The sequence below is a fragment of the Malaclemys terrapin genome, chromosome 3 (genome assembly GCF_027887155.1).
Source record: "Malaclemys terrapin pileata isolate rMalTer1 chromosome 3, rMalTer1.hap1, whole genome shotgun sequence".
Taxonomy (NCBI): Eukaryota; Metazoa; Chordata; order Testudines; family Emydidae; genus Malaclemys; species Malaclemys terrapin.
This window is the reverse complement of record NC_071507.1, coordinates 163,498,058-163,524,897: the sequence shown is the minus strand read 5'-3', so window position 1 is coordinate 163,524,897 and position 26,840 is coordinate 163,498,058. Positions and strand designations below refer to the sequence as shown.

At 45.7% G+C, this 26,840-nt stretch overlaps 2 protein-coding genes across 3 annotated transcripts in view; both read right to left on the bottom strand.

The window, feature by feature from the left end:
• The window catches only part of KLHL31 (kelch like family member 31), a 265,997-nt gene that overhangs the window by 7,961 nt on the left and 231,196 nt on the right, over nt 1-26,840 (bottom strand). The window lies entirely within an intron of this gene.
• ELOVL5 (ELOVL fatty acid elongase 5) overlaps nt 24,740-26,840 on the bottom strand; it is a 54,153-nt gene continuing 52,052 nt past the window's right edge. For both annotated transcript variants that reach the window (XM_054024424.1, XM_054024423.1), the window contains exon 8: nt 24,740-26,607. In XM_054024424.1, coding sequence (XP_053880399.1) covers nt 26,476-26,607 — 132 coding nt within the window. In that variant the 3' untranslated portion in view covers nt 24,740-26,475. The remainder of the gene's footprint in view (nt 26,608-26,840) is intronic.

Genomic DNA, 26,840 nt, shown 5'->3' with positions numbered 1-26,840 from the left:
GCTAAGAAGATCACCAAATCTATTATCTGCTGAGTCAAAAGCAACATCTTCCCTCCACTTGCTTGCAGAAATCTTCAGTTTGAATCCATGCAGACTCTTCTTCCTTCTCTGCTGAAATCACTCAGTTAGCTAGTCAGCTAACCAACCACTCAGTTAAGTATGTAGATTTTAAAAAACCTTGCTGTAAAATGCTCAGCGTTAGGGAAAACAGCCTGCTTTTTACTCCTGGGCTTAGCTTCTGCCAACCCACACAGGGCACATGGCCTTTTGCAAAGCAGCTGCCCTGACTACTTGCCCTCATGGAATTTGAGTTCAGCAGCAGGGAATCTATTGAGCATACCCCAAACTACACACCCAATTCCAGAAACTTCTGGATGTGTCGTGTTAATTGTGCATCTACCTCACAACAATGAACCAGGCACAACTCATTCTTCCCCACCCACATAGATATTATCCCCACAGATCTCTTAAAGAGATGGGGGAGGGATAGCTCAGTGGCGTGAGCATTGGCCTGCTAAACCCAGGGTTGTGAGCTCAATCCTTGAGGGGGCCATTTAGGGAACTGGGGATTGATCCTGCTTTGAGCAGGGGGTTGGACTAGATGACCTCCTGAGGTCCTTTCCAACCCTGATATTCTACGATATCTCCCTGTTAGGTACATGGGTTACACCTGCTCTTCACATTAGCAGTGGACTCAAACCAACCCTGGATTTGAATACACCAGGTGTTTGGTGAAGTCTTTGAGAAGGCTGAATCAGGATCTATCTGAGGGTTAAACCATTCTAGAAGCTCCCTGAATTTTTTCTTCTAACGAAGAGAGAAATACTGAGGATACTGCTTGTGCCTGAGCTCTTTTCTGGGACACAGGAAAATAGGTGATGTCTTCATAAAATGTATGATTCAGTCCAGATGTAATATACTTGTCGTGTGATCCTGACTAGCTGGTGTATGATACTCAACTGAGTGTTTCTTAGTCACTCGGTGCACATTGGTTTGCAGTTGGTATGTAAATACCATAGCCTCATTTCCCTCCTCACCAAAGGATAGTGTAAACTTCCAAAAGAATCATAATTCAATACTAGAGGAAAAGCAATGAAAGGAAAAATGCATTGATATACAACCAGCCTAACTCATCTCTGCCTCAATATTGCCTCACTGTGTGAGATCTTCATATAGAATCATAGAAGTATAGGACTGCAGGGGACCTCAATAGGTCATCTAGGGCAGTTCCCTGCACTCAAGGCAGGACTACATAATAACTTGACCATTCCTGACAGTTCTTAAAAACCTCCAATGACGGAGATCTCACAACTTCCCTAGGCAATTTGTTCTGGTGCTTAACTACCCTGACAGTTAGGATTTTTTTCCTAATGTCCAACCTAACCCTCCCTTGCTACAATTTAAACCCATTGCTTCTTGTCCTGTCCTCAGAGGTTAAAGAGAACAATTTTTCACTACCTTTTAGGTATTTGAAAACTGTTATGTCCCCCATCAGTCTTCTCTTCTCCAAACTAAAACCCAATTTTTTTCAATCTTTGCTCATAGGTCATGTTTTCTAGACCTTTAATAATTTTTGTTGCTCTTCTCTGGACTTTCTCCAATTTGACTATATCTTTCCTGAAATGTGGGGCCCAGAAATGGACAGCTGAGGCCTCAGTGCAGAGTAGAGTAGAAGAATTACTTCATGTTTCTTGCTTACAACACTCCTGCTAATACATCCCAGAATTATGTTTGCTTTTTTTGCAAAAGTGTTACACTATTAACTCATATTTGGCTTGTGCTCATATCCTCCAAAGCACTTGCAATCCTTCTCAACTTGGTACCATCTGCAAACTTTATAAGTGTACTCTCTAAGCCATTATCTAAATCACTGATGAAGATATTGAACAGAACTGGACCCAGGAATAATCCCTGCAGGACCCCACAAACACTGATAACTGAACAGTTTGCCAAGCAGTTATGTACCCACCTTATAGTAGCTCCATCGAGGCTGTATCTTCCTAATTTGTTTATGAGATGGTCATGCGAGACAATATTAAAAGCCTTACTAAAGTCAAGATATTCCACCATCTAACTTTCCCCAATCCACAAGGCTTGTTACCCTGTCAAAGCAAGCTATTAGGTTGGTTTGACATGATTTGTTCTTGACAAACTATATTGACTGTTACTTGTCACCTTATTATCTTCTAGGTATTTGCAAATTGATTGATTGATTATTTGCTCCATTATCTTTCCAGGTACTGAAGTTCAACTAATTGGTCTGTAATTTCCCTTTGTTGTCTTTATTCCAGTTTATAGAGATTGGCACTATATTTGCACCCCCTTCCAGTCCTCTGGAATCTCTCCAGTCTTCCATGAGATTGCAAAGATAATCGCTAATGGCTCAAATATCTCCTCATTCAGCTCTTTGGGTACTCTAGGATGTATTTCATCAGGCCCTGATGACTTGAAGACATATAACGTGTCTAAGTAATTTTTAACTTGTTCTTTCCCTATTTTAGCCTCTGATCGTACCCCATTTTCATTGGCATTCACTGTGTTGGATGTACAATCGCTACTAACCTTTTTAGTGAAAACTGGAAAAAAAAAAAAGTCATTTAGCAGTTCTGCCACTTCCACATTTTCTGTTATTGTCTTTCTCCACCCCCCATTCCTCCCCAACACTAAGTACTGGGTCTACCCTGTTCTTGGTGTTCATCATGCTTCTAATGCATTTACAGAATGTTTTCTTGTTACCCTCTTTGTCCCTAGCTAACAATCTCATTTTGTGCCTTGGCCTTTCTAATTTTGTCCCTACATACTTGTGTTGTTTGTTTATATTCATCCTTCATAATTTGATCTAGTTTCCACTTTTTGTAAGTGTAAGACTCTTTTTTGAGTTTCAGATCATTGAAGATCTTCGAGTTAAGCCTGGGTGGTCTCTTACCTTGCTTCCTATCTTTCCTACACAGTGGGATAGTTTGCTTTTGTGCCCTTAATAATGTCTCTTTGAAAAACTGCCAACTCTCTCAAACTGGTTTCCCCCTTAGATTTGCTTCCCATGGGATCTACCCTACCAACTCCCTGAGTTTGCTAAAGTCTGCCTTCTTGAAATCCATTATCTTTATTCTGTTTTCCCTCCTACAATTCCTTAGAATTATGAACTCTATCATTTCATGATCACTTTTATTCAAGCTGCATTCCACTTTCAAGTTCTCAACCAGTTCCTCCCTATGTGTCCAAATCAAATCTAGAACAACCTCTCTCCTAGTTGCTTTCTCCACCTTCTGAAATACAAAATTGTCTCCAATGCATTCCGAAAACTTGTTGGATAATCTGTGCCCTGCTGTGTTATTTTCCCAACAAATGTCTGGGTAATTGAAGTCCCCCATCACCACCAAGTCCTGTGCTTTGGATTATTTTGTTAATAATTTTAAAAAAGCGCCTCATCTACCTCTTCTTCCTGCTTAGGTGGTCTATAGTAGACCCCTACCATAACACCACCCTTGTCTTTTTAGTTTTTATTCTTACCCACAGACTTTCAACAACTCTGTCTCCTATTTCCATCTCAACCTCAGTCCAAGCGTATACATCTTTGATATACAAGGCAACACCATATCCCCTTTCCCCCTGCCTGTCCTTCCTGAGCAAACTGTACCCTTCAATACCAATATTCCAGTCATGTGTATTATCCCACCAAGTCTCTGTGATGCCAACTATCTCATAGCTGTGTTTATTCACTAGTATTTCTAGTTCTTCTTGTTTTTTCCCCATACATCTTGCATAAATATACATACATCTAAGATCCGGATTTGATTTCCCTTCTATGTTCCCTCTTATCTCTTCCTTGTCTCTGCTATAATAGCCCATGGTTCCCCCTCACCCCACCCACTGATTCTAAACCTTCTCCCAGGTCTCCATGTTTCTGACATACATGTGGGCTTTTGTCACCTGCCCTCATCAAACCTAGTTTAAAACCCTCCTCACTAAATTAGCCAGTGTCTATCCAGAGATGCTTTACCCATTCCTCAAAGGGGACCACATCTCTGCTTAGCAGTCCTTCTTCCCAGAACAGCATCAATCAAGAAAACTGAAGTCCTCCTGGTGACACCATCTGCACAGCCATGCATTCACCTTCAGGATGCATCTGTCTCTGTTTGGGCCCCTACTCTTGACCAGAAGAATCAAAGAGAACAGCACCTGTGCCCCCAGCTCCTTCACCCTTACTCCCAGAGCCTCGTAGTCACTTCTGATCTGCTCAGGGTCAGACCTTGCAGTATCATTAGTGCCCACATGGATAAGTAGTATGGGGTAGTGGTCAGAGGGCTGAATGATCCTCAACAATCCCTCTGTAATGTCTTGGACATGGGCCCGTGGCAGGCAGCACCACCTCCTGGGATGCCATGTAAGATGGACAGATGGGTGCTTCCATTCCTCTCAGAAGGGAGTCACCGACTACCACCACCCTGTTTCCTCTGGGGAGTGGTGGCCACAATCCTTCCAGCTTTGGGGATACAGAGCTTCTCCACTTCCATCTTTGGGGGGTGATTCCTCATCCCTTGTTGCCAGGGCAGCATAACGTCTCTTCATCACTGTAGTTGGTGGGTTGGCAGCAGGGGTGGAGAGCACTGCCAGCTGCCAGAAGTAAACAGCAGCCAGTGTCCTCTCTATGACAGAGCCGCACCTTTCTCCCTCTCGTGGTGTGACAGCAATCCTCTCTAGCTGGATAGCTTCCTCAGCCTTGGAGATCTCCATAGGAATACTCTTGATGAATTCCTTATGTGCACAGATGCTCCTCAGCTTAGCCACCTCCTCCTGTAGCTCTCCCACCTGTTTCCTGGGAGATTCCACCAGCAGACCCCTTTCACACTGGATGATCTCCCTAGCCTGTCTCCTAGCGATGGTAGGAGGAGGCAACAGCCCCTTACAGCATTTCTTGGAGCACAGAAACTGCAGGCAAAATTAAAGAAACTCCTTAACTGCATTGGTAAATCCTTGTAAGACGATGGGAGAGGCCATTTCCAGATGCTTTGCAAGAATCTTTCAATGAAATGGAAACTAGGCTTGTAATATTAATCCATAAATGTTCATCTATGCCCTTCATTACACATGGTAGACCTTTCCCCATCTTATCCACAAAGTCCCATGAACACCCTTCTTTAAATCCCTATTGAAGACCCATTTCAATCATGATGCCTGCAGGAAATTGCCATTAAGTGGCTAGGTCCATGTCCAATAGAGATTTTTTTAAAATCTAAAATGTATTTGTTAATTTATATCTGATTTTTTTGTTTAAATCTCTAATCCATCTAGCTGTGCACATATCTAGTCTATGGAACCACATTTCCTACCCTGTTACCCCATCATCTCCTTGTTCCTTCTGTTTGTTTGTCAAACTCACTTGCTGCATCTTATCCTAAATTGGACTAAGCTCTGCAGTGCGTGAACTGCTTTTTATTATAGACATGCAGTTGAACAGTACCTAGCATGACAGAGCCTTACTCCTATGGGGAGCTTCTGCAGAGGAATTCTCCAAACGGGGTTTGCGGGCAGATTCTGCAAAGGCACAAAAAGGAGTCAGCGACTTAACTCACATAGTGCCTTTGGAAGGCACAAAAGGAAGATTCTCGAAATCTCCTTTAATTAATGAAGGGGAAGTTTGCTGCCTAACAAATAGAAAGAGTGACTACCTGTGGAATCAACTGCACAGAAACAGTTGGGAAAGGGATGCTAAGAGGATGAACATTCATTGAAGCCATTTGGGATTTTCACTCTGCTCCATTCTAAACAGCTTCACCATGGCCAAATATCACTTGGCGACAGAACATTACCTGTGGTGCTGGTGTGGACACTAGGCAGCTAGCTGAAGATGCAAGAATGCTATCTGTTGTTGTTGCAATTAACCAAGAACTATAGAAAAAGTCCAAGGTGGCAGATATAGTTTAATAATCTCATAAAGTCAGATATGGTGCCTTATCAGGGATGGGTGAATTATGGCATATAAAAAGGGTAAAAGAACCTCTCTCTATTCCCCCATGAACTGGTATCCATTTTCTAAACCAAACTCTAAAGGAACCTCTTTGGAGTTTCTGAAATGTTCAGCTAATTCTCTGCCCTGTCTCCTCTTCCCTACCTGCGGAAATTAAATTCCAGGCACAGACTTGCCAGCCTGAGGAAATGCCTCAAATAATAAAATTTGTTACCTATTCTACTGACCACAGGTTTCTTTCAAACATAAACAGCATAGACAAGTTGTGGTATCTTGAAGTCCCTCCTTCAGCAGATATTTGCCTCACATTCTTTATCACATTTTAAAATGTTTCAGCTGCCCCAAAAAAGTTGTTACTACTTGCATCAGGCTAGACTCATTTGAAATAAAGCCATCTGCCTGTTGATAGACATGAAGTGGTTTCACACCCAGTTGAGCATACTTCTGGATACAATAGTCCAAGTCGTACCATGATGTCTGTAACTCCCCATAGCCACTTTTCCTTTTGACTGTTATTGTGAGCTCTACACACAAACTCTCCTTTCATCCCAGATAGTTAGAATGGCTCCCTTCATGTACTGTTGAACACATAAGAATAAGAAGGGAGTGGCAAACAGCTGCATCATCATCCCCGAGGGTGCGGTTTAGTTTAGGCTATAGCTGCAGGCTATATATCCTTCACTGCAGGCTAAGGATAGATTCAGCAATCATGGATTAGCTAATGCCCTGTAGCCTAACCCGCTACAGCATGACCACATTGGTGACATCAGCACACTGCTTCATGCCTTGTTTCTGCACTAGTCTTGTATCTGGCCATGAGAAGCAATACATTTGGGTATGTATCTCATGATTCATAGTACCACAACTCACTACTTCGCTGTTTGCTCACATTTGCAGGGTGGGCAACTTGTCTGCTCATTATGGGGACTGTGGGAGGAAATTGTCTAGGCCTGGGAAATTCACTTCCTGGCAGGACTCACTGGTGTGGTGGTGTGCTGTTACGTACTCAAGGTATTGATCTTGCTTACCCTAGTAACTCAGACTGACAGTTGCTGCTTTTTATAGATGCAGTTTTCAGAGCAGCAGCTGTGTTAGTCTGTATCCGCAAAAAGAACAGGAGTACTTGTGGCACCTTAGAGACTAACAAATTTATTAGAGCATAAGCTTTTGTGGACTACAGCCCACTTCTTCAGATGCATATAGAGTGGAATAAATATTGAGGAGATATATATACACACATACAGAGAGGATAAACAGGTGGGAGTTGTCTTACCAACTCTGAGAGGCCAATTAGACAACTCCCACCTGTTTATGCTCTCTGTATGTGTGTGTGTATATATATATATCTCCTCAATATTTATTCCACTCTATATGCATCCGAAGAAGTGGGCTGTAGTCCACGAAAGCTTATGCTCTAATAAATTTGTTAGTCTCTAAGGTGCCACAAGTACTCCTGTTCTTTTTATAGATGCAGTGTTTCTTTTTCATGCCCCTGCAGAAGCTACTGCCCAGAAACAGTGGCAGGAGTTTCCCAAGACTGCATATGACCCAGAGAAGATGGAGGCAGTAGCTTGAAAGTACAAGCAGAGGCCCAGTAACAACAGAATGGGACCACGTGGCCATGGAGGCATAGACCGAGCTGATGCTGTTTCTCATGGCAGATGCCCACTAAGCAGGACCACATGCACATACTGGTGGAACCACGTTGTGATGGCAACATCAGCTGACCAGCAGTGGGCCCAGAGCTTTCACCTGTGGAGAGCCACATTTCTCTTGTTGTGCAAGTAGCTTACCCTGGCCCTCAAGCAGCAGAACACCCAGCTGAGGGAACCAATAATGCTCTGTCTAGAAGCATGTTGCTATTGCCTTGTAGAAGCTGGCAACCCCAGACTGTTACAGAGCTGTTGGTAATCAATTTGCGGTTGGCATATCCACACTTGACACAGTGGTCATTCAGGTTTGCAAGACAGTTGATGCTGTGCTGCCCTCCAGGGTTATAAACACTGGAAATATCCCTAAAATAAATGCAGGGTTTGAACAAGCTGTGCAGGGAGGCCAGTGACCCCCTTGGGCCTGGTCCCTCTCTAACCCCTCACCCATTGAATTAGGAGACTACATCTATATCTGGAGCAATCCTTATGCATCTCCATTGCTTTGACCTCACATTCTGAAGCCTTTCACTGACCCTGAGCAGTCTCTGAAGTGTCATCGCCTCCCTCAGTGAGTCTGATACCATCACATGGTCCTGACCCCGAGGGAAAACAAGTTTCTGAGTGCCCATGACTCCCTATAATTTCATACTCACTGTACACAGCTACAACTAAAAAGTAACACATTTTATCTCAAAAGTAAGCCATTCTTTGCTGATTCTCTCAGCCAGCAAACTTCAGCCTGTTGCAATGCTTCATAAAGGAGGTTCCTCCGGAACAGAAATGGTTAATTTTACCTTCCAACTCTCCCTGAAATTTTAAGGAGGATGAGGTGGGGTCCAGGACCTAGGAGACAGAGCAGCAATGGTGATTATGTTAAACCTGCTTGAGGATGCGGCAACCTTACAAGATGTCACGCTGCTTCAGATCCCAGAATGAAAGGGCCAATATTCCAGGCTTTAGCAAGGAGACCTTCTGTCTACATTAAGGAAATCTTTCTGTATCTTGTGACAAGGGCTATGTTCAAGGCACTGCTCAGAACATGGTCCAGTTATAAATTCTTCTTTCTTCTTCTTTTTTCCTTTATGCTGCTTTTCCTGGTGAGGGTCACAGCAGCAGCTTTGAGAGTAGGGAGGACCAGATCTCCCTTTCCTCTGCAACAGGTGCCAGCTCCTCCTGGGGAATTCCCCAGCGCTCCCAGGCCAGAATGGAGATATAATCCTTCCAGCGAGTCCTGGGTCAGCCTCAGGGCCTCCTCCCAGTGGGACATGCCCTGTAGAGTCCCAAAGGAAGCCTCCCAGGGGGCATCCTTATCAGGTGTCTGAACTACCTCAGCTGTCTCCTCTCTATCCGGAGGAGTAGCGGCTCTATTCCAAGGCCTTCCCAAATAGCTGAGCTCCTCACCCTGTCCTGGAAAGTAAGTCCAGCCACCCTGAGGAGAAACCTCATTTCCACTGCTTGTACCCGCGATCGCTTCCTTTCAGTCATTACCTAAAGTTCATGAGCATAGGTGAGGAGGGGGATGTAGATCGACCTGTAAACCGAAAGCTTCGTCCAAGAACTGAGATCCCGCTTCACCACCATCACTGCTGCCGTCACACCAATCTGCCAGCTGATCTCATGCTCCCGCTTGCCATCACTTGTGAACATGACCCTTAGATACTTTAACGCTTCCACTAAGGGCAGCTGCTCCCCCATACCTGGAGAGAACAATCCACTTTCTTCTTGGACAGGACCATGATCTCTACTTTGGAGGTGCTGATTCTTATCTCAGCTGCTTCACACTTGGCAGTGAAACATTCGAGGGCACGTCAGAGACTGCAGTCTGAAGCAACAAGAAACACAGCAGCAGCAGCGATGCCATCGCCGAGTTCCTGTACCGGATGCACTCCACAGCTCAGCTGGGCCTTACTATCCTGTCCAGGAAAATCATGAATAGGAGTGGGGACAAGATACACCTTTAGCAGAGTCCAATGCCCATCTTCAACGAATTTGACTTAATGCCAAGAACACAAACACAACTCTCACTCCGAGAATAGTGGGACCACAGCACTTCCCACAAGAAATCTCGGGGATTGCAGTCATATGCCTTCTCCAGGTCTACAAAACAAAGGTAGACCAAATTAGCCATCTCCCATGACCTCTTGAATATCTGCAAGAGAGCAAAGAGCTGGTCCATAGTTCCACAGTCGGGACAGAATCTGCATTGTTCCTCCTGAATCAGAGGTTCAACTAATGGGCGTTGTTACCTCTGTTCCCCTAAAAACCAACCCAGGGTCACACTTGTATTAGTTTTATGACGATGCCGCTGTTGGGTCAGATAGAAAAGAGATGGAGCTTATTCAGACACGCACACATTCACTCATGCACCCACACACTTACACAGGCGGAGAGTTCTGGAGACAGCATGGAGGCCGAGAAGCCGAAGTGCGGGAGATCTGGTGTGTCCGCCTGCGGTCACGAATCCAGGCTGCTGAGCAGGTCAAGGAGCAGCAGCTGCTTGTGTGCATGGCTGCTTCCTTTCTCTGGAACTGGGCGGCTCCTGTCACGTACACTGAGTTTTCCTTCTGTGTCCGTCACCGAGAAGCATTCCCGGACCAGTTCCTTTCATGCATACCAGGTAGGGTGACCAGATCGCAAGAGTGAAATATCAGGACACATTGGGCGAGCGGGGCGGGGGGAGGGGAGAGGACGACAATGACAGACACAGGTGCACAGAGCCATGAGAGGGGGCCCTAGGAAGCTGCGAGAGGGGTTGTACGGCCCCTGCTGCAGCCTGCACCACAAGCCACAGGGCAAGGACACCTATTGAATTCAATGAGAATTTTGCATGTGAATTGATGTACCTAGTTCTGAGATTATAAAGCCAGAAGGGATCCGGTGATAACCTGGTCTCACCGCCTGTATAGCACAGACATAGAACTTTCCCAAAATAATTCCTAGAGGATAGCTTTTAGAAAAAGCTTTTAGAAATCTACAGCCTCAGAAACAACTCTGACATCATAATCAAAAAGGCTGACAAAGGAGGTGCTGTCTGACCCTGCCAGCAGGTAGGGGATCTTCGGGGACAACTACTGCACTGGTGGGGTGCAAAATAAACTTTTAAGAAAATGCAAAAACAGGGAAAATTCAATAGTCAGGGGTACAGGGTTTGTTAAGGTAGACAATTGGGGAGGGGTTTCTTTTAGTAAATAAGATAGGAGGGTTCAATAGTGGGGTACAATACAGTGGGGTTCAATACAGTTGGTAACCAATTAACACTGAAGTATAAATGTAACAGGTAGCTAACAATTTCTATGTAAAGGGTGTGTCACAGCAGCATATAACCAACTAACAGTTATGGGTAAAATGTGTTAAAGAACCAACAACTCTAGGTAAAAATGTGTCATAGTGGTGTAAATGTAAAATGTGAGGGGTGTTAGAGAGAAAAAGGGTAACCAATGGGGTTTTATGCTAGACTTCAGTAATACAATTGAGGTCTGGCAGCAGTAGGAGCGGGGTGAGCACATGGGGGAAGGGATTAAGAGAGAGACACAGAGAGCAGACAGGCTGCAAGTTTAAACAGTAGAGAGACTGCAACGAGTGACTGGGGAGCTCGGGAGGAGACACGGGCAAGCTCGGGGCGGGTGTTAGGGCAGCGGGAAGACAGACTTAACCACAATTATGCAGAACACAGCAAAATCTTATCTATGATCTAACTTAACCAAGACTACACAAATTAGCAAGTAACAGAACACAATGCAACAATTCTTTAAACCTAACTTAACCACAGCTATGCAAAATGAAATTACAACTTATCTAGACTAAGAACCTGATTCTAATAGGTGCACCTTACACTATGCCGCTTCTCTGATAGGGAGGGGGAGCAGTTCCGGAGGGCAGAGTGGTGTGTGCCCAGGGTACACCCCCCGGGGGGGGGGTGTTAACTAGTGGTGGCTGCAGCAGTGGGGTGCCTGCAAGCCGGCAGCCCAGGATACAGTCCAGGAAGGCACAGACTAGCAGTGGCACAGGCTTATTTCCAGCAGAAAAGGCACTGCGGAGCAAGAAACAGATTACAGATACAGACCAAGGAGTTAGCTTGGGTCTGTCTGCTGGGGAAACCAGGCCAGCAGCTAGGACAGGGGGAGTTTGCAAGAGGGAGCTCTTACCAATCCCCAGGACAGCAGCAAGCACAGAGACAGGAACGGCAGTAGCATCGGAGGATGGAGAGAAGACTCGATTTGCTTACAATAATCAGGAGATCTCCAGGCACAAATTTGTTATTCGTGGGAGGGGAGTTTAAAAACGGGGGTTGTCATAACTATAAAGGGAAGGGTAACAGCTGTCCTGTGTACAGTACTATAAAATCCCTCCTGGCCAGAGACTCCAAAATCCTTTTCCCTGTAAAGGGTTAAGAAGCTCAGGTAACCTGGCTGGCATCTGACCTAAAGGACCAATAAGGGGACAAGATACTTTCAAATCTTGGGGGGCGGGGGGGAAGGCTTTTGTTTGTGTTCTTTGTTTGGGAGTGTGTTCGCTCTCGGAACTGAGAGGGACCAGACATCAATCCAGGTTCTCCACATCTTTCTAAACAAGTCTCTCCTATTTCAAACTTGTAAGTAAATAGCCAGGCAAGGCGTGTTAGTTTTCCTTTGTTTTCTCAACTTGTAAATGTACCTTTTACTAGAGTGTTTATCTTTGTTTGCTGTACTTTGAACCTAAGACTAGAGGGGAGTCCTCTGAGCTCTTTAAGTTTGATTACCCTGTAAGGTTAATTTCCATACTGATTTTACAGAGATGATTTTTACCCTTTTCTTTAATTAAAAGCCTTCTTTTTAAGAACCTGATTGATTTTTCCTTGTTTAAGATCCAAGGGGTTTGGATCTTGATTCACCAGGAGTTGGTGGGAGGAAGAAGGGGGGATGGTTAATTTCTCCTTGTTTTAAGATCCAAGGGGTTTGGATCTGTATTCACCAGGGAATTGGTGAAGGTCTCTCAAGGCTACCCAGGGAAGGAAATTAGCCTTGGGATGGTGGCAGCGGAACCAGAGCTAAGCTGGTAGTTAAGCTTAGAAGTTTTCATGCAGGCCCCTACATTTGTACCCTAAAGTTCAAAGTGGGGATACAGCCTTGACAGGGGTACGCTCAAAAACAAACGAGAGCGGGGAGAGGGCCTCCCAAAGACCCCTAGCTGATCAGACTAGGTGGCAAAGCAAGGACCTTCTCCGAGGTCTGATCAGAAAATGTCCAGCTTTAAAGGCAAACTCAGGCAGTTTCCCACCAGTACTTTTGATTGGCTCTCTTGATACAGTGGAGGAGATAAGGCAGGGAAAGGCTGCAGGTAAGCATAGGCATGCCTGGGCATGTTCTGAGCCACAGGTATGACTCATATGCTTAATTAGTTGGCCACTTCAGGTCTTGCATTTCTGGGCAGCGCCCCCCACACCGAGCCTGGGTCTGAACAAAGGAACCAAACAAAGAAGCAAGAAGCCCCCTCCCTAAGCAGAGCAATGGCTCCAGTTAGTCTGTACAAGCCATTCCTATGAATAGGGCTGTGACTTTAGTTAGCACAATGGCCAGGAGGGGCGGCCACACAGGGCAAACAGAAAGGAGAGGGGAAAAAGGAATGCAGCAGGGGGACAACTGTAACAGACACTGTCGTCATCATGAATAAATTGGAATATGACCAAGAGGCTGCTAGGCAGCTCTCTGACACCACATTCTACAGGCCATTATCCTCTGATCCCACTGAGGATTACCTAAAGAAACTACACCATCTGCTAAAAAAACTCCCTGACAAAGCACAGGAACAAATCTGTACAGACACATGCCTAGAACCCCGACCAGGGGTATTCTATTTGCTACCCAAGATCCATAAACCTGGAAATCCTGGTCGCCCCATCATCTCAGGCATTGGCACCCTAACATCAGGCTTGTCTGGTTAAGTGGACTCTCTCCTCAGGCCCTACGCTACCAGCACTCCCAGCTATCTTCGAGACACCACTGACTTCCTGAGGAAACTACAATCCATCGGTGATCTTCCAGAAAACATCATCCTGGCCACTATGGACGTAGAAGCCCTCTACACCAATATTCCACACAAAGATGGACTACAAGCTATCAGGAACAGTATCCCCGATAATGTCACAGCTAACCTGGTGGTTGAACTTTGTGACTTTGTCCTCGCCCACAACTATTTCACATTTGGGGACAATATATACCTTCAAGTCAGCGGCACTGCTATGGGTACCCGCATGGCCCCACAGTATGCCAACGTTTTTATGGCTGACTTAGAACAATGCTTCCTTAGCTCTCGTCCCCTAACGCCCCTACTCTACTTGCGCTACATTGATGACATCTTCATCATCTGGACCCATGGAAAAGAAGCCCTTGAGGAATTCCACCATGATTTCAATAATTTCCATCCCACCATCAACCTCAGCCTAGATCAATCCACACAAGCGGTCCATTTCCTGGACACTATTGTGCTAATAAGCGATGGTCACATAAATACCACCCTATACCAGAAACCTACTGACCGCTACACTTACCTACATGCCTCCAGCTTCCATCCAGGACACACCACATGATCCATTGTCTACAGCCAAGCTCTAAGATATAACCGCATTTGCTCCAATCCCTCAGACAGAGACAAGCACCTACAAGATCTCTATCAAGCATTCTTAAAATGACAATACCCACCTACTGAAGTGAAAAAACAGATTGACAGAGCCAGACGAGTATCCAGAAGTCACCTCCTACAAGACATGCCTAACAAAGAAAATAACAGACCACCACTAGCTGTCACCTTCAGCCCCCAACTAAAACCTCTCCAGCGCATCATCAAAGATCTACAACCGATCCTGAAAGATGATTCCTCACTCTCACAGATCTTGGGAGACAGACCTGTCCTCGCTTACAGACAACCCCCCAACCTAAAGCAAATACTCACCAGCAACCACACATCACTGAACAAAAACACTGACCCAGGAACCTATCCTTGTAACAAAGCCCGATGCCAACTCTGTCCACATATCTATTCAAGTGACATTATCATAGGACCTAATCACATCAGCCATACCATCAGGGGCTTGTTCACCTGCACATCTACCAATGTGATATATGCCATCATGTGCCAGCAATGCCCCTCTGCCATGTACATTGGCCAAACCGGACAGTCTCTACGCAAAAGAATTAATGGACACAAATCTGACATCAGGAATCATAATACTCAAAAACCAGTGGGAGAACACTTTAACCTGTCTGGTCATTCAATGACAGACCTGCGGGTGGCTATTTTACAACAGAAAAACTTCAAAAACAGACTCCAAGGAGAGAGTGCTGAGCTGGAATTGATATGCAAACTAGATACAATCAATTTAGGATTGAATAAGGCCTGGGAATGGCTGAGCCATTACAAACATTGAATCTATCTCCCCTTGTAAGTATTCTCACACCTCTTATCAAACTGTCTGTACTGGACTATCTTGATTATCACTTCAAAAGTTTTTTTTCCTCTTACTTAATTGGCCTCTCAGAGTTGGTAAGACAACTCCCACCTGTTCATGCTCTCTGTATGTGTATATATATCTCCTCAATATATGTTCCATTCTATATGCATCCGAAAAAGTGGGCTATAGCCCATGAAAGCTTATGCTCTAATAAATTTGTTAGTCTCTAAGGTGCCACAAGTACTCCTGTTCTTTTTGTAGAAAAACACCATGACCCTTAGTATATTATTAATCGTTAATTACTCTCACCATTGAAAAGGTATGCCTTATATCCAGTCTAAATTTGTCTAGCTGCAACTTCCAACCGTTGGCTCATGCTCTACCTTTCTCTGCTAGACTGAAGTGCCCATTATTAACTATTTGTTCCCCATGTAGATACTTACAGTCTATAACCAAGTCACTTCTTAACCTTCTTTTTGTTAAGCTAAATAGATTGAGGTCCTTGAGTCGATCACTATAAGGCATGTTTTATAATCCTTTAATCAGTCTTGTGACTCTTCTCTGAACACTCTCCAATTTATCAATATCCGTCTTAAATTGTGCACCCCAGAACTGGACACAGTATTCCAGCAGTGGTTGCACCAGTGCCAAATACAGAGATTAAATAATCTCTCTGCTCCTGCTTGAGATTCCCCTATTAAGGCATCTGGTCACCCTATTTCTGTATGCATTTCCCCAGGTTTTTTTTGTAAAAATCAAAACTGAACTGTCCCAGAAATTCTGTCGTGGAATCATCGTGAAACTCGCATGGCTCCAACCCTGCCGATGAACCTTTAGATCCACTGCACAGACTTCTGCCACTTGAGCTAATGGAGTGAGTGATGGCAGAGGCAGTAGGTTGTCATACTGTATGTGATAGATCAGCTCTATAGGGGGATGAGACACTTTTTTTTGCCACTGGGTTTCACAGATATCTGCTGACAGAAGAGGAACTGTGAAACTCAGGAATCCTGGGTCTATTCCAGGCTCCTGAATGGAGTGGTCTCTAGTAGTCAAAGATCCTTCTTCCCCGTCCCCTCCAGTTTATGTCTATCCTATTGCTGTCTAACCCGCCCCAGCTCCTCATCTGATTTCAACTGCCCCTCACTACAGCTCTGGATTCCTTGTCCTAGTTTCCTGGTCCTGTCTCACTCTCCTCTCTCCCCGCCCCCATCCCTCAGATGGGATGTTCGTTCCAGACTGGCAAAATTATAAGGCTTCCCAACATTTCAACACTTCCCATTCTAAATTTTCAATTGCTTAACTATAGGCTAGCTCTGCCTACAACAAAGCATATTCAGAACCTCTGATTAAAGGGATTATAAGTGTAGCAACCTCTATCATAGCTAGTCACCAAAGATTGAACCTGAGCCATCCAGACGTAAAAGCATGAGCTTCTACTACTTGAGTTCAAGATATAACTCCCTTAGCTGGTAGCTATACAGTTATCCTCTAAAAATCCACCAGAGGAGGGCACAAAACACATGTTGGACAGTGAATTACAAAAGTGCCAAATAATATTATTAGATCTGCAATACTTTTCACAATGAACATCAGCGGGGGATAAACTGGGAGTTTAAGAATATTTGGAAAACAATTTTAGAATAACGTTCAGTGCTGTGGTTTAAAAGAAAAAAAACCTGTTAAAACTCATAACTTAGCAGTATTCAGTGTTTGAAAAAAAAAAAAAAAAAAAAAAAACTTTTAGGAGCTCTAGGATACAAGTTAAGAATGTTGAAACAGGAAGATGTTATACTTAGTTACCACTTGGGCAAGGCAGCGTGCTATGTAATACTTGCAAGATTTCACTGTAATGTTTTACAATATATAGCAGCGCAATGCTGATTCCATTGATATTGTTGAGCAATTCATGCTGATTTTATTTCAGTCCACATCTTAATAGTTTTGAATACTATAGATCACAATTTTCAGCTCAGTTGGTCTGAACATGTAGAGCTTTAAAACTGCTATGCTCTAAACTGTATATTAACTACAATTTTATAAACCTGCATGTCAAAGAACTGTGTGCCACTACTACTAGACCGTGGCACAAGGCAATTCAGTGTGAATCACAGAAATGTAGGACTGGAAGAGACATCAACAGGTCATCTAGTCAAACCCCTGCACTGAGGCAGGACTGAGTAATAACACTAGACCATCCTTGACAGGTGTTTGTCTAACCTCTTAAAAAATTCCAATGACTGCTATTCCATAACCTCTCTAGGTAATTTGTCTAGTGCTTAACTACCTTTACAGTTAGGAAGTTTTTCCTAATGTCTAACCTAAATCTCCCTTGCTTCAATTTAAGCCGATTGCTTCTTTTTCCTGCATGTCCTGAGTGGCACGGGGGTGGGTCCAGGCAGTGGGATTGGAGGGAGGGAGGTTGAGGAAGTCGGTGGGTGTGTGGGGATGGACCAGGGGAATCAGCGTGGAGGAACTGAGGGGGACAGGACTGGGACTGGGGGAGTCGGGGGGGGGCTGAGGGGGATAGGACAGGACTGGGATGGGGGGAGTAGGGTAGGGGCTGAGGGGAGCATGAATAGGACAGGGTAGAGAGCTGTGTAGAATGGGGCGGGGGAAACAATGTGGCTGGACTGGGGAGGGTTGGGGAGAGGGACAGGGTCTGGAGGGGATGAGACAGAGGGGAGCAGGACTGGAATGGGGGGGAAGTTGAGGGGGTGGGACAGCAGGGGGAGCGATGGGGGTGGGATGGCAGGAGAGGCTGAAGAAGAGATTTGGGGTAGGGCAAGGCTGAGGGCAGTGGGTTGGGGGGGAGCAAGGGGACTGTGGGGGAGACTGTTGGAACGGGGGCAGGGACTGAGGGTAGTGGGTTCAGGGTGGGAGGTACAGGGGGGACTGCGGGGGAGGCTAAGGGAACAGGGTCAGGGTGGGGGCTGAGGGCAGTGGGGCTGAGGGGAGCCCCCCCAGAGGGACCTGCCAGGGGGCCAGGTGAGCCCAGCAGTGCTTACCTGGAGTGGCTCCCAGGAAGCATCCAGCAGGCAGGTCCCTCCCAGTCACTCTGGCCCCTTCCTAGGGTCGGGTTGAGGGGAGGGGGGCGGGGGGTGGACTCTCTGCCCATCAGCCGCTACCTGCTGCCGGAGTCTACAAGCCCCGCCCCACCCCGCTGCAGCATGCAGGGGAGCGAGAACTCCTCGCTGCCTCTCTGTGTGCCCGGGGCAGGGGCAGGGGCAGGGCTGCGCTCTGCAGGCTCCTGCCGGCCGGGCGGGGGCCCTGTGGGCTGGCGCTGCCGTGCCGGGAGCTCAGCTGCGTGCTGCCCCAGGGAGGAAAGGTGAGTGGCGCCGGCGGCGCCGGCTTGCTGCGGTCCCCCTCATATAGGGTGACCAGACATCCCGACCAATGTAAGGTCGGGACGCGGGACAAGTCCCCTAAGATCAGGACTGTCTCGATAATATCGGGACATCTGGTCACCCTAATACCAGGTTCTTCTCTTTACAGCACTTCGGGATTGCCTTCTCAGGGCAGATTATATCAGACACACCTGTCTCCTGTCTCTGGGCTCCTTTCTCCTTGCAGCTCCTCTCCGCCCAGTCCCACATACACTCCCTTGTTCCCACTCCCTCGTTCACACTCTCTCTGAGGGATGGAATATTACAAAGCTTGGAAGTTCATACAAGTGGTAACTTGAAAAGGTTACAGAGCTTGCAAAGATTACAAAACTTAAAAGGCTATGCTAACAATAACTGAAGTTACAAAGTCTGCAGAAAGGTTGCAGAACTTAATGATACAAGTTACAGATCTTACAATTGCATTTGAGCGGAGGCTTTACATAACAGGCATAACCTCCTCTCCAGTACCTTGGCATAGACTTTGCTGGGGAGGCTGAGGAGTGAGATCCCGCTATAGTTGGAACACACCCTCTGGTCTCCTTTCTTAAATATCAGGATGTAGTGAGGCAGACTAGCCTCCCCCAGACTGGAGAGCGAGGGATCACTACACTTTCCTTGGGGGGCAGAGCTGAACCTGCCCCGCCCCCCTTGCCAGAAGTACCAGGGCGGGGCAGGAAGTATAAAGGGAAGACTCTGCACCTCAGTTGGGCAGGAGTCAGCAGAGGAGCTGAATCGGTGCTCTGCTGCACCCTGCCGCTGGAGGAGATGGATCTAGATGAGGAGTTGCTGGGACTACCATCGGCTGTATACCCAGAGGAGCCTGAGGACCAGTGGATGCCAGAGGTACCAAACCCCAGGGAGGTAGGAAGTAGCCATGGGGCAGCCGATGATTGTCCGGCTACAGGGCTGACCACTTCTAGGTTGGCATATTGCGGCTGCATCCCCACTGCCACCCCAATCCTGGGGTGGCCAACTCCCCCCCCCCCCTTAGGTCAGGAGGCCTGAGCTCCGTGAACCCCCCCGCTAGCACTCTAGACTACCTGCCAGGTGCTCAACCCCCATGGGAGCTCCTAGACTGTGTGGGTGCTCACCCCAACTTGAACCCGAGACTGGGTATGCTTGCTGGCTGCCTGCTCTACCCTGCCCCACAGGCTAGAGCTATTGACTCTGTCTGTTTGATGGATGCCTTGGCCCGGAGCTAAGTTAGAGCCTGCTACTAGCCCAGCCCAGCCCTGCCCTGAGGGCTAGGGCCCCCAGACTGTTAATTGGTGTCAGCCCCAGCTGAGGTGCTGGGGGCTAAGGACTATGTTGGGCGCTGCCCCACCCAAGGGTGGGGACAGGAGCCCCAGACTATTGTTGTATGTTTCCCTCTGTTAGATGGGCCCAGAACCATAGACTGTGTTCGGCTTGGCCCCGCCAGTGTGACCCGAGCCCAAAGACTACAGCCCCTTACAACAAGGTAAAGTGGCCTCCCTCTCCACTGAAGAGTGAGGGACCACTACACAGGACCACCCCCCCTACTTTGCCAGTCCAGAGGTTCTGCACCCGCCTTCCATGCAACATTGAAGAGGTGCATTAACCATGACACCCCAACATTGTCCGGTGATTTCAACATCTTCAGAGGTATCTCGTCCACCCCTGCTGCCTTACCACTATGAAGGCAATTTACCACCGTAGCAACCTTAACAACAGAAATAGATCCGATCTCACCAGAGGTTTCCAGTGCTGCCTTCTGAAGGGAGGGCATGTCCACTAGGTTGAGCAATTCCTCAAAGTGCTCCTTTCACCTTTCAACAATCTCCTCAGTCGCGGTCAGCATTTCACCACCCTTGCTGAGAACAGCCTGGGCAATGTCCCGCCGACCCTTCCTAAGATGACAAATGGTTTGCTGGAACACCTTTGAGTCATTCTTCATGGTCTCTCCAAACTCCTCCCAAGCCCAGGCTTTCACTTTAACGACTGCCACAGGTGCAGCCCCCTTGGCCAGCTGTTACCTCTCAGTCATATCAGGAGTCCGGTTCACGAGTGTTTCTTGGAAGGCCTCCTTCTTCGACTTGACAGTTTCCCTCACCACTGCTGTCCACCAGCGGGTTGCTACCATGACAGGCACCAACCAACTTCAGGCCACAGTTCTTTGTGGCTGTCCAGTTATAAAGATTGGGCAACACTGGATTCCTTATTTTTACCCTTTGTCTTCTGGTACCTCACTTTGAGCCCCTTTATCATCTCTCGGTACTGCTGTCCAGTCCACTTGATCCTGTGATCAGCCAGCCACTGCTGACATATACCATCAAACAGCTCAATAGTTCTCTTTGAGGCGTTTAGTTGTACTTTTCTGCTTTCTTTGGCCCAGAGTTTCTGGTGTGATCCTCCAACCAGGTGGCTTCATGCTGTTACATGGGCTTCTTACTGGCCATTGTTCTGCCACTGGAGATGGGTGAAGCCAGAGAAACTGCAAGCAGCAGGGGTCTTCAAGACACTAGCAGAGAGACATGAAGGTAGACCACTTTGTCAGGGTCAGAGCACCTGTACATGGCAAGAGGGTAGACAGGGAGGGGTGCCCGGGTGTTTTCCAGGAAAGGATTGGAGGACTATCATGTACATTTTCACTGCAGTTAGATTGGATTAGCAATACACGGAATAAGCCACTCTGTGTCTGCCCTCATCCTCAGGTATGTTGACTGCCTCACCATATGGCACAGATTGAGGTGTGGCATAGGCCTAGTTTGACTTCTATATCTGAAGGGGGCAAGGAGTGGGTCTTGGCAGGGGATCTAGGGGTGGGGGCTTGACAGGGGGGCCGAATGCAAGGGGATTAGACCCATGAGGGAGGTAGCTCCCCATACAGTGACCTCTTCCCTCTGCAGCTGAGGAGTGATGGGGGCAGGAAGCGGAGGAGGGGTGGGTCTGACTCGGCCCTATCTTTTCCAGGGGAAGAGGAAGTCCCTTCTCCCCCCAGCAGCTGAGCCAGGCACGGAATTCCAATTTCCCCAGGAGTAATTCACTCTGTCACTCACCTGGGTTGTACGCTGCACGGACACTTAGTAAGCAGCTCAGCTGCCTGGCTGGCCTGGGTCACTGCTTTCCTGCCCTCCCCTTACAGAGACTATGAAGGGGAAACTTACCTGCTAGCAGAGAACACCTAGCTGCCCCCCCCCCCGTTCCTCCATGTCCCCCCTAGGGAGCTGAGGGGGAGGGAGGGCTAGCAGCAATGCCAAGTGCTCTGTGCCTGCTGGTCAGTTTCCCCTCATGGGCTGTGTGGTGAGTCAACAGGAGCTGTTCCCTGCCTTCCCCTGAGGTAGTCCATGGACAAAGTGACTGGCAGGCACAATGCTTTGCGTCACCATTTGCCCCCACCCCCCCCGTTCCTCCATGGGGAGGAAGCAGGACTAAACTGGCCACACCCTTTCCACCTGAGGCTCCCCCATGGCGGGAGGAGCCCCAGCCTGCCTGCCACAGCTGCGTTGGTTCGGCCCAAGCCCCACCCTAGGCTGGCCCTGACCACCAGTGGGGCCTGAGCCCCCGGCCACTGGCTGGAGCAGAGCCCCCACTAGCTTTACAGTAGAGGGGGAGGTAGGTGGGGCTTCCCAGAGGAACATGGGCCATGGCCTGGGTCAGGGGAGGCTTAGCCTGCCCTGGCCTTTGATAACCACCACCCATGGGGCTAAGGGAGAAAGCTGGGTGCTCCCCTTCATTGCCTCTGCAATGTATCCAGCTTGAGGGGGCAGTGCCCCCCAATCTCCACCCATGGTGTGTGGCTGAGTGAACAGGGAGCAGGTTACAGGGAAAACCCACAGCTGAACCCAATTAAATCTGCATTGAAGACAAAGGCATAGCAACTCTCTCTTCACACACATACCATTCTGCACATGAGTCACAAATGATGATGATCACCCTACAATCCTCACGGCACCCACATGCTAAGGCATATTCCAGACTGCGTGCCTACTCGTTTGTTTTTTCAATGCCTGATGATAAAAGGTGAATAGTAGAATAAACAGCACTGATGCAATGCCTGCTGTTGCTTTAAAAAGCTACTTCTTTTCATTTCCAGAGCTCGTTCCCTCTCCCTGCCACACATACACATGCACGCACATGCACACAAAAAACAAAAAGTGAATTCCCCCATCTTAGCATCCAAGTGAACAACAGCATATTCCCTGAAGCGATGGCGGCAGCTGCACTCAGGGATATCCACAGATTCACACTGGCATTGCTCAGAACAGCATGTTCTAGGAATCCATCAGTATTTCTATCCACTTCCTGTTTATTTATACAAAGCATTCAGCTCTGAAACTCTCTAACCCAAAATGCACCAGGATCTGGATATTGTTGAAGCAGTGTGGCAAGTCCACAACACGTATTAGCTATACAGAATCCTAACCCAGATTATGTGATTTAGGTCATTCAGTACAATTTCAAGTAGATAACAAAGCACCGTGGAACCCCATGCCAGTGTCTGTATGGATCCCCACTGTGTCCAGTCCACAGGCTCTTTAGCCTGGCTCTTTAGCCCGAGTTGTAGAGACTCATGCTTTTAGAGATCCCCAGTTCACTCCCTGCCAAGATGGCAGCAGTCACAGTTGCGTCTATTAAAATTGAACTTCCCTTATATAGACTTTTCATCCATCAAAGTGTTTTACAAATTAAATTATCATAATCCCCATGTCACAAGTGAGGAAACGGAGGCAGACAGGTGCAATGACATATCTACGGTCACAAAACAGGTCAGCAGTGGAGCTGGGAATACATACACCTCTACCCCGATACAACGCGGCCCGATATAACGTGAATTCAGATATAATGTGGTAAAGCATTGCTCCGGGAGCGGGGGGGGGGGGGAGGGGGGGCGAGGCTGCGCACTCTGGCAGATCAAAGCAAGTTTGATATAACGCACTTTCACCTAATGTGGTAAGATTTTTTGGCTCCCAAGGACAGCGTTATATTGGGGTAGAGGTGTACTAGGTTTCCTGACTGTCCACTCTCTATCAGTCTTCATTATACAGTATAGTATAGTGAAGACTGATAGAGTCTACACACCCTCTCAAACCTTTCATTTACTATTGGGCAATATAGTATGTAACAGCTAGAGATCCATTGTGGATCTTATAGTGACTTGGTTTGTGTGTGGGTGAAACATTCCAATTTCCATCCTTTCTTCCACTGACAGCTGGCTACAAGACTGCATTCTCTCTTGTTGCATTTGGATGCAGCCACAGGGAACCAGACATTCATGACTGCTAGGTTTAATTATTATATTGTTTTGTCGTGATGAAGCTGCTGCCCTTAAAAGGTATTGTTAGTTCAGAATACAGCAACCCAGCAACAAATGCTCCTCACTGCACATCGGTGCAGTACTCCACTCTCCCTGCTGATTCCCCAGGGAATACCAGTTTCAGTTTAAGGTTTTAGCCTTCATTTTAAAAGCTCTCCATGGAAGAGACTAGTTACCTGAGGGATTGCATTGCCCAGTGTGATCAAACCCCCCCAGGACTGCTACATTCCACTCAATGAAAGTGTCAACCTCAGGAATTAAATTAATGAGTGCAGGAGACCGAGCTTGCTTAATTATTGGCCCACAAAAATGGAACTCACTCCTTGAAGATATCGGAATAACCTTGGACCTTCAGAGCAGAAAGCAAAGCCTACTTCCTTGATTCAGCCTTCTCACAACAGCATGCAGACTGGAGGGAAGAGAGTTAGTGCTTGTCTACATGTGATTCAGGAACAGCTGTTCCTGAATAACTCCATGTGTATACAAAAGCCCATAAGTAGTTGAGTACACTTTATGGATTTTGTGAGGTGCTCAGATACCATGGTGATGGGCATTGTATAAGATCAATTAAATGCTTTTGGTACAGTTAGGGTACAGAGATAAGGGCAGCAGAGCCTAGGGAAGGCTTTACAAACATTAATCATTCCTCAGTACTTTTGATAGGTGCATTATTGCCATTTTAGAGACTGGGTTTCTCAGTCAGGAAGATTAGGTGCTATGGCTGGGACTATAATTTTTGTCCTGTGCTCAGACGACACATCCCATTCTACATGTAAGGAGGCAGTAATTCCACTTAAGAGGTTTAATCCACCCATGTGGATAAATTATTTCTACAATTATAGCCAAGGAACTGCTGAGTGTTTGGTAGCTGCCAATGTTTCTTGTAAGGAATTTGTTATTTGATGTATGTGTGTGTTAAGTGTTTGAAGTTCCCCCTTATTTTGAATGACCATGATAGTTCTCACTTGGCATCATACAAAATAAGGTGCAATATCAAATCCATAAAATAAAGTACTATAGAATTCAGGCAGAGATAATCAAAAATGTTTTAATGATTAAACAATGTCAAACATTAACAATGTAGGTATATTCAGATGAGCTAAGGGTTTATTTCTAGCACACGCAGACAGAGTATTTTGAACGTTACAGCTGCTGTACTGAAATATGTAAAGACTGTGCAAACCAGTACCTAGAAATGAAGACACACAAGCTTTGATAATGTAAATGTAAACAGATGTTGTGTCTCCTTTAAAACAAGTAAAGAAAACCCCCAAGGCTAATAGGAAAACTCATTATTTCCCTAACAGATGTGCAAAAAATTAAAAAGTTAAACATGGTAAAACTCTGATATTTATATAAATATCAAACAAAATAGTTAACATACAAACTTAAGCAAATGACCAACAGGATGTCTTGCATGATTAGTTAAATGTTATGAGCTCAATGAATAAAAGTATTCATAATCTAAACTCCACGACAGTAGATAACATACCAGCTAAAGATGTCTGCTTTGCAACCGACTCCTCATGTGTGCAAGGCAAGATTTTACATTAATAGGAATTTTAACAAGCAGTTCTAAACAAATTTGTAGATAACAAGCCAAAAAGTTACAGGTGATCTACACAGTTTACACTCAGGAAACAAACACTCATCTCCAGCACATTTCCAAAGGTTTATTTTTTGATCTGTCTGTGTGACATAATCGGTTTAATTTTACTTTCTGGAAAAAATCTTTTTGTGAGCTAGGCACATTTTAAGAATGACTTAAAGTATGCTACACAAATAGCAATACAAATGCCAACTTAAATATGAATAATTACATTTGAAAAGCATCCTTTATCTTCATTTTTAAAAGAACTTTACTAAGGTCAGACTATCCAGTCACTTTTGAAACATGAATATGGCTATGGTACCACAATGCTTGAAACTGGCATAGTTTCCAGTATTAAAAACTGCTTTGCAATTTAGCAATTCACAGAAATAAAAAAACCAAGATGTACCTTCCCTGTATATTCCCTAACTCTTAGAGACAATTAATATTTAAGTCTTGCTGGACTGCTTAAGCATTAGTGACATATGCAAAATAAAAAAATAAGATCTATTAAAAAGGTAAAATAAATTTCCATCTCAATTGTGACTGCTTAGTCAATTAAAGCCAAATATACAAAACTAAAGGCGCTATTTCCAATTTCACTGTAACATGTAGGAGATACTTAACATTATGCGTCACATACAGTACAGTAAAACCATCAATGGATTTTTCTAAATTGACTTATTAATAAGTCAATCAACTCAAAGTTGAAACATACCCTAATTTTCAAACCATTAATAAGCTTTGGGCCCTGCTTTTTAATTTTTTTTTTTTTAAGGCATGTGTGTTTACCTACTGAAACCAACATTGTACAAATTACATTTACAATCACATGCATAATCTACAGTAAAAAACATGAGTTTGGATTACAGTGTTCTGAAACTGTGACTCATAATTCAGCACCTATTATATTCACTAGTAAGGCAACAGCAGTGTCATATACTACAATAATACTCCCTTCCACAGTCTATAGCGGGGTCAGTGATGCCTAGAATTATTAACTTTAACTGTATACAGTTTCTAGGGTGTTTGCACAGGTTAAGTCCTACATAAATCACACTATTCTAGGCAGGAATAGTTACAGTAGCTGTTAGGGTATCAGTGCACAACTCTTATTGTGCTTACAATCAGATAATTTTGTTGTCTGTGGTATCAAAATGGTTTCTCAGTTTGGTCTTCAATCCTTTCTTTGTTTTCTTTGTTTCACATTGTTCTCGAGGGAAGAAAAGCTGTTTGTATACCCATTCACAGCGGCTGTAGAGCCATTCTGATATTCTTTCCTTCTGGAGGATGCCTTCTTTTTGTAAGTCTAAAATACATAGACGTGCACAAAGTTTTGTTTTAAATCACATACAAAGGGCCTGTTCCCTCAGAGTAATTAAATGTGCACTGATTTGCACATCCTAGCACAGGACTCTGATTACAGTGATATACACTGAGTCTTCAAACATGTTCAGAGATAATTTTTCAGTAGCTATTATGCTGAATTTTTGAGCCAGAGACATAATGGTAGCATGCTAGTGTTCTGTATTTTGGGGGCGG